Source organism: Pholcus phalangioides, unplaced genomic scaffold (assembly GCF_987345545.1).
Source record: "Pholcus phalangioides strain wild (caught in Gottingen) unplaced genomic scaffold, Ppha-v1.0 ptg000002l_1, whole genome shotgun sequence".
NCBI lineage: Eukaryota > Metazoa > Arthropoda > Arachnida > Araneae > Pholcidae > Pholcus > Pholcus phalangioides.
The window spans coordinates 14960226-14969199 of record NW_028301595.1 but is presented as its reverse complement, the minus strand read 5'-3'; the positions used below and the strand labels follow the sequence as shown (position 1 = coordinate 14969199).

Here is an 8974-nt window from a genome sequence, read left to right as displayed (position 1 = left end):
ATAGTAAAAGTCAAGACAAACAACTTTTAGAACATTGTCGCAAATTATCTCATTTAGAGAATATATGCATTATGATATATTTTTTCCCTTTTCCACCCCGTTTCCTTTGAGATTTTCTTCTTCTCTTATTTAGTGCCAGAGGCTTAGATTCCATGTTAACGTGTGCTGAATATAAAATTCATTTGTGACCCTAAAGGTTCCAATACAAAAATTGTTTGTGTTGATGTCTCTATTGTCACTCCCTCCTCCTGTCAAGACTTAGGCGGTAGAGATCTGGTACGCCCTGTATAAAGTATGGAACAAAAGTATTACATTTTGACTGCTCTTACTACTTAATGAAACACATGAAAATAAAACAAATGATATGACACATTTTTTCAAATCACCATCATCTTCTATAGATTACCATATTTCTTGGCTTATTTACCACAACATTTATGGCTTAACCCTTTAAGCAGCATTGACGAGATATCTAACTTCCTTAAAAGCTTCTTATTTCAGCATCAACGAACCTAGATATTTTGTAAAGTTGATTTGTCAATGGAACACTATTCCTTATACGCCTTAGTTTGCACTTGATGAAAATTGGAAGAAAGCCTACTTTATTAAAAAAAGATACAGCATTTTGAAGGTTTAGCAGTTTCTGCAGTGCCGCTTAAAGGGTTAAGAATATAATTTTGTGGGTTTGTACTCAACACATTGATATTTAGTATGGGGAGGGGGAAGTCCCTCCACACCCTTGTGTAAGGTCAAATATCTTATGATAATGCCCAGCAGCTGGTATAGCATAATTTTCTCAAGTTGGAAATTGCTATCTCTTATACTTCGCACATGCCAATAAATAACTGTTCATAAATAACTGTCACGAAACTGACTATGGACATTATCATATAACATTGGAATATAATTTTATCTCTCTCTCTCTCTCATTTCTGTCCCACCACAATAATTTTCTGTACATACACGAGAGTTAATTAGATGGGGACCTACAATAATTGTAGTCCGATTCCGAAAGTGTTTTTCATACTCACCAAGATATTGGTGCTCTAACCCCTCGGTGTGAGACTCCCTGTGGTAACAATCTTTTTCTGTGGTCATGCCACCATATATGTTCTATCCTGCATCAGGAAGTTTCTGACAAGGACAAACCAGGTATCAAACTGACAACACCTCTAAATATCCTTTGGTACTTTAGGCGAGTATTTTATTGATCTGGACTACAGCACCCACATTGAAATATAAATTATTTTTATTGAATTAAAATTATCCAGATTTGGCTGTGAGGAATTTCCAACAAGAACAAGCAATTTCTAATAACTTGCTGGATATGTTTGCAAAATACAAGAAAACTGCAATTACACAAAAGTTAAATTTCATTCTGGAAAGGCATGGCACTCGAGAACAAATTTTTTCTTTTAACTACTGTGAAGTAGAACCTCAATTAACCCAGATAATGGGTCAAAATTAACCTAGGATAACGAAAACCTTGTGCTTAATAGAGACAATTTCCCAAAAAAGTGTAAAATATATATCTGCCAATTACAGGTAAATTTACTTAAAAATAAAAATTGAACTTCGATATGTAATGATAAATATGTGAGAATTATATAAAAATATTTTTGAGATCACATCGCATGCTTACTGATTTCGTTATCCTTTGCGCACAGCAATGCACTAAATGAAAGGTATGCATTGACAGGTTTACCTTGATCTAGCAGTGTCTCAATTAAATATTAGAGGCTTGGTTAATTCATGTTCTTCTTTTTGCCAAGAAATATGATAAATCAAACACTGAAAAACGATCTGATATTTTCTCTTACTGTAGCTAGATTTCTCCAATATTTTAATTTGCACATTTATTACACAATTAACACAGCAATTGACAAAGGAAAATACCTTATGAGCAGATAAGAGGTAAAAGACTCAAAATTCTAATTTCAGAAATACCATTCAGCTGTGTTTTGAGTTAGTATAGTTCCTTCTTCATTAGAGGTAATGGTGCTTTCAAGAATGCTATAACCCATGATTTCGATTTTTCACCATTATCTCTATTGAGAGGAGCTATATTACCCTAAAAACAACTGCATTTGAATTTTGAGTCATTGACGTTTACCTCTTCTATAACACCTAATATGCCTTTTTGCAGTCAGTAATATTCTTGGTTACCATAGGCGTAAATTTATTGGAAATATTGGGAGCAATCAAAAATATTGCAGGAGAGGGAAGCATGGGCCAGATACAAGTTTATGCCTATGATGTCTACAGGAATATCACTGGAAATAATTATGTATCTTAGCCAATGGGACACTCAAGTTTGCACACCAATTTGATGACAACATATAAATTTTACTTTATTACTGAAGTGTTTAGATTTCTTTATACTGCACAACATAATAAACATCTCTACCTGATAATGAGTATTCTCCACATACATACCATAAAATACTATAGTCAATATTAAATATGCTTTTCATGACTCAAGAGCAGGTGAATAAAAATTGAAAAATATGGATAGGAATCACAGTTATTTACAAACACAATTTTACGACACAGTGAGATTTTGATAATCAAATCTTTCTAAAAGAAAATAATTGCAAATACAAATTTGAAAAAGAAAATTAAATCTTTTAATCGTATCTGAAGATTATTTAAAAAACTTGTTTATATGGACACGTTGATTATGGCAAATGATGATATTTCTTGAATTAAAATCTGATTTGTTCAATGATTTTTCTGTTTCATAGAGTGCATATTTTTTCACTTTCTTTGAGACTATCAGGTGAATGACTGAAACGATTTATGACAGAGTTTTGGTCGAAAGAATTATGAAGATTCATATTGCTGCTGCTCGAACCCCTATCGAGAGCCGGTTGAAGGGTTGACAATACCTGTGTGAAAGAAGAAAACATGACAATAAATCCAGAACATTTGCAAAATATGCTAAATCTAAAATGTAATACAATAAACAAAACAGAACAGTGGCTCATTTTCCATCTATAAAGAGAAAATTTAACCAAAGAATCATGAAAATAAGGCAGAAGTTTCAACCAGGCGGTGATATATATTGATGTTTTCATCCAATACATTGGGGCACTGATGCTACAGTCGAATCCCGTTTTAACGAAATCTAAGACCAGAGAAATCACTTCGTTATAACAAAATTTCGTTATAAAGGAATTTCAGGTTGTTTGCATTGTTCCGGTGTAAACTTATTTGAGGTATTAGAAAAGTGTTCGTTAAAACGAGATTTTTGATATGACGGTATTCGTTAAAACAGGATTCAACTGTATTTACAGAGTAAACACTTCGTGAATATAGCATTTAGTGGAAGAAAAAATATAGTTATAAGATAATCAGGAAAGGTTAAATGATTCAAAAAATGGAAGGGTGACTATTAGAATTACTTAAAAATAGTGATTAATTTATTATTTCTAAAGCCAATCTTTTAGCTGCCCATTCAAGTTGAAAACTAAATTACTCGATATTCATACCTCAACAAGTTACCATATTTCCCAGCATTAGCTGGTGTACTGCTCAGTGAGGGGAGATTGGTATACCAGGAAATTCAAGTCACAGATGCCACATAATTCACCAGTTACCAGTCCATAAATGTCAATGCCTTGGTTAATGAATTCAGATTCGGCTAATAATCATGAAAGTTTTGAACCATTTCATGTACAACGAAAGATTTAGCTAACGTAAATGCATTTAAAAAAATTATCCTGTGTTTTCAGAGCACCTTTTCTTTCAGTGCAAGACTGAGAATCAAACTGAACAGTCTGGACGTTCCAGGAACCTACCTTTTTCATTTGCATGTACCAGACACAGAAATGAGATGACTAAATCAATGGGGGGTATCTATGAATTTGACTAGGTTGTGTCAACACCTTTAGTAGACTAAAGCTGGTGTTTGTTGTATACATTAGTGTAAAATAAAAAGATCCTCTGTATCTGTCATCTTCGTGTTCTCATTCAGCCAATTTTGAAGCTTTCGATTAAACCATATTTTCCCAAACTTTTTGTTCCACAACCCCCTCCTTCAGAAATTTTTCTCTTTCATCGCCCCCCCCCCCAACTCAAGCGAACGAATAAGATCCTATTGCCCCCCCCTGGACTATCCCATTGCCCACCAGGGGGTGATATTGACCACTTTGGAAAACACTGGTTTAAACCTTGTCAGTTTTTGTCTTTTTTATAGCGTTTCTTTCAGTGTTTTAAAAACATGTCATTTAAATTTTCGGCAGAACCTGGAATGAATCAAACAATTTTCTATAGAAACTTATGGGAAATCATATTTCGGCTTACAAAGATTTCAGCTAACGAACATGCTTCCAGAACGAATCATCTTTGTTAGTCGAGATATTACTGTATATTATCATTTTTATTCATATTACAGCTTTGTTTGCTTTTGCTGCTACCACAAATTTTTTTGGTACATAAAAAAAATGTTGAATACTAAGCATATTTGTTTGCATAGTGTGTAATATCAGGTGTGTGTAAAAGCGGAATAAGTAGAGTGAAAAATCAAAGAATTGCACTGTAAAACATGATGCTATACAAAAGAGAGAACACATTTCTCCAAGCTCTCAACTTGTAGACAAACTTGCAAAATACAATATCTGTATGATGATAATCAAATTATATCAATAAGTAAATGCTCAGTTTTAATTATACAATTTTTGGATGAAACATTTTTGCTACAGTGAGAAACCATTTTTTTATTCTGATTCGTTTATATTTCAGTATTTAATATAAATTGCTATCAGTCTTCTGAATGTATTCTGTGAGTGTAACCAAACCTCACTTTTCCTGTCATGCTGGATAATGCGGTAAACAAAATTGCAAGCAAAAAATACTGCTTAAAAATGCTCCGATTTGTGAGGAAATATTCATCATCAAAACACATGAAACACAATAATATGGAAAAGTCTTAATTCAACACATGAAAAACTTTTAAAGGGCCAATGTTGACAGCGTTGTCTGACTGTATTGCATTTGTTTTGTGAGTGATACTATTTTTCTCCTGCATTACAGTGTGAAATGTCAATTAATTTCTACACAAGTGTTAATATTTTGAATGTAAAAAAAACCATTAGAATTCTTTATTTCATACAAGAAAATTGGCTTCAAAATTAAAGATTTCAAGATTTGAGTAAATTTTGACAACAAATGAATCTTTTATTCTGAATACCACTGCCTATATAATAAAAATAAAGAAAAATATTTTTAAGTATGCAAAAAAAACTTTATGAAAAAAACCAAAGAAAAAAACCCTATCATATCTTTTCTTCAAATATAACCAATTAGTATACATTGCATCATCATTGGCTCAGTATGATGAGATAAACAAATCACGCTATGTAATAGACTCCTCTATAAAATGCACTATGCACAAAAAGATATTTCATAGAGAAAAACCGAAAACCAAAACTCACCTCCCATATTTCTGATTTTAAAAATTTCATCCTGTACCTCAAATCGAACTGTGTGTACCTCAAAAGTACCTGAAAAGGATTTGAACAGATTTTTCACAAAATCCACTGCATATAAGGCAATGTCTTAATGGATGAACCAGTAGTGCCAGATCAAACAAAAGGAGCTGCAAATTATTGAACATTTTCATATTACAGTCGTCGCTCGTTATAACAAACCTCCTTATTCTGTCAAAAACAGATGTTATATCGGGTAGTCGGCACATCAAAATGAAAGCCATAGCATAGACGTTATATGAAAACATTTGGGATTTATCTCACCAGTCTTTGTAATGGAGTGAGCGTTATAAACAGCGTCGACTGTATACAAGATTTTTTACGTATGAATACAGCTCACAGGAACTCCCCCAGAAAATGCTTTGGTCTCAAACTCGTTAAAAGACCATATAATCAACATAATAAAAATAATACTGGGAATAACCTGTGCAGATTGCAGATAGTTCTGAGGCCTAAACATTTCCAAATGTGTAACTACAAATCAAAATATTAATTGTATCACATGAACTGCTGATAATTATTCAGTTTCAATTCTTACCGTATCAATGATTCCTTTTATAGTAATGCTATTTGCTTTTTCAGATATAATTTCTTCTATGTCTCGTCTTAACTGTTTTTCCTGAAAAATTAAAAAATACATATGGTTTTATTTATTAAAAAAAAAAAAATTATATTCATTTGGTCGGACAGTGACGTTTAAAAAAGTGGAATACTGCGAAAAAGTGGATACTCCAAGCAATAGTAAAAAATGACTAGCAAAAAGAGATGTTATTTTCTCAGCAACTCAGCATTATAGAACATCAAAGACTTTCCAGGTATTAATGATGAGATGAAATTTGGAAAGAAAAGTGGGAATCGAACTCTGGTCCTCTTGCAACCTGGAATAGAACATTAACCAATGTAACACACAGAGACAACTATTTTTTCCCCTCATTATAACACACAAACACAGTAGCTGAGTAGAGACATGGAGGTTAAGGAAGGCTATGTCTATACTCTGTGCATCATGCACTGCTGTGCATGTTATAATACTGAATAAAATACAGAGAAACTTCTAGAAGACTTTCCATAAAAAATGGTCATCTGCAGAGGTGAACGCTGAATAGAAGTTGTACAGTGGTAGACAGGAAAAAAAAACTATTTCACAGAGGATGGGGGTAGGGGATGTCCAAAACAGGCGGCAAGGTGAAATTTTTACATCTTTTACCTATTCAGCAAAGATCATCAGCAATTTGTCTGGCTTAACCTGTCAGGATCAACTGTATAGCATTAACCTTTATCATCCTATTTGCAAATGTTTCCAACCTGACAGTGTCACACATGAACAGAAAATATGAGTGTAAGGTTCTATAAAAAAACTATCAGGTTTTAATGCACTAAAAATAATAACTTGTTTTCCTTCAATCGTATTTATAAAGTGGCAGCAAACAGGTTGGTTATTGACTGCATGCAGAGGTGGCTGTGGAATGAGGGTGATTTTTGAATTATGTCTGTGGAGCCTATTGTCTGTTCCAAAGAAAAACCGACTGTGAAGGGAATTTGGTCGCGAAATAAAGATGGCCGGCTATAGAAGTTTCACTGTAGTTGTTTCTATGTGGTATAGTGGTTTGTGTGCTTGCCTAAATTGCAAGAGGATCAGAATTCCATTCCCAGCAGAGATAATAAACTTTTCTTTCAAAATTGCCTCTCAGCATTAACGTCAGTTTTTTTCCCTTCATTTTTTATAAGCTGTAATGACTAGCAACTTAGTCCAAAACGTGCTTAGTGCCAAAACAATGCAGTGGTAAGACGCCTGTCTACCACCATGAACACTACCATCAGATCTGATCTTGGGGAAGAACATAGATAATAAGTGTTTTCCCTATCAAACCTGAGGTGACCACCAACACATAAGTTTTCATTTCTGACCCAACCTGATCGGTAGTAAATTGCTGTATAGCGATATGACCGCAGTTGGTGGGCGGTAAAGTAGTCATAGTAGTCAAAATATCAGAAAGAAACAAACATGCTGAATAAAAAATTGTAAGCAAGTTACAAGCATAATGTAAAGGAGTGTAAATCTAAGTTTTGCTGGTGAAGTATGGTCATAAGGAAGAGCAAATTCAAAGAACAGATGAATTTTTATAGTCAATTGCGCAGAGATTGTTTTCCCCCCAAAAACCAAAATTAACAAACATATTCATTGCATCAATGTAGGAGCTGCAATGACGCTGAAATTTTTTTTTTTTAAATACTTTAATCATTTGAAATCAGCAGCTGACAAAATGACAATTTATAGCAAATCAATAATCTTAACAATTACCATTTGGAAACAACTAAAGCATTCAAAGAGATTATGAGTCATAATTTGACATTCACATACACAATTTTGGTTCTTTATTGAATATGAAAAAACATTATTTGAACTTACTGAAGGATGACCAAAAAAACTTTGAATCGGCAAATTTTCCAATCTATCTTCAGAGCTCCAAGAATTATCTATTCAAAATAACAAATATATGTTTATACATACATAAATATTTATTTATATGTATCCTAATATACAGATCCTAAAGGTTGATTTAAGATGGAGGGAACTGCAAATCCCCCCCCCCCCCCCGGAGAAGAGAGGTGGTAGGACAGGACATTAAGTAAATTCATGAGACTCAAGTTTATAGGTCAGGGGTGGCCATGGTATCAGGAGTGACACGTGAACACTTTTCAAAATTAAAGGAATTCTGCTTCATTTTTCACAATCAAAGAAATTCTCCCCAACTTTTAAACAATCCTTTTCTTATGAATGATGATCTTGTAGGCTACCAAACCTATATTTAGTATGATAGGCATGCTTAAAATAATAATTATGTGATTACTTTCTATTCAATGTGTTTGCAATCGATTTATGATCTTATGATCTTTGGGCATATTTGCTGGACATCCCAGTGTATGCGATTCAGGATTGTCCACGTGGGGGACATGCATTGTATAATACAATTACATTGCTTCTCCATGAATTCTTGGAGAAGGGAAGTGGTCAAGCCCACTTACAAAATTTATTGGGGAGGGAGGGCCCAAGCACCTTGAGTCCTCAGGTTCCAGTGTCTATGCCTAACATGGTGTAGGTAAGATGATTTTCTACTGATGTACCTCCACACACAATCTGCATTGCGATAATCAAATTTATGACTCAAAAGTAAAGACAATTTAGAGCTCAAAAAAGTGACAAACTGAGAATTTTTATGAAAATAAGAGGACAGCCAAACAATATTTTGAAGGAACAGAGAGAATGCTTGTGTCATTCTCTCAAAACTTCAACATAAAAAAGAGAAATACAAATAAGTCATTTCGATCCTACAGTGCATAATTTTCTTTTTTTACAGGTTACAGAAGATTTATATTTCTTTTTTTAATTGTGGAATTTTACTGCTATTCATGAATGGCTTTCAAAAGAAAATGAGAAATGGGAATAATGAATGTTTTAAACATGAAGTTGCCAATTGGCAACG

At 33.5% G+C, this 8974-nt stretch overlaps 1 protein-coding gene across 3 annotated transcripts in view; it reads right to left on the bottom strand.

Annotated features, from left to right (window-relative positions):
• Positions 1-2331: 2331 nt before the first annotated feature.
• The window catches only part of LOC149089454 (uncharacterized), a 38963-nt gene continuing 32320 nt past the window's right edge, over positions 2332-8974 (bottom strand). For 2 of the 3 annotated variants that reach the window (XM_089238626.1, XM_089238637.1), the window contains exons 23-26: positions 7900-7967; positions 6028-6108; positions 5436-5504; positions 2608-2888 (exon numbers count right to left, since the gene is read on the bottom strand). In XM_089238626.1, the coding sequence (XP_089094752.1) occupies positions 2739-2888; positions 5436-5504; positions 6028-6108; positions 7900-7967 (368 nt within the window). In that variant the 3' untranslated portion in view covers positions 2608-2738. Of the gene's footprint in view, positions 2889-5435; positions 5505-6027; positions 6109-7899; positions 7968-8974 lie in introns of all 3 variants that reach the window. The other variant, XM_089238632.1, reaches the window with a different exon arrangement.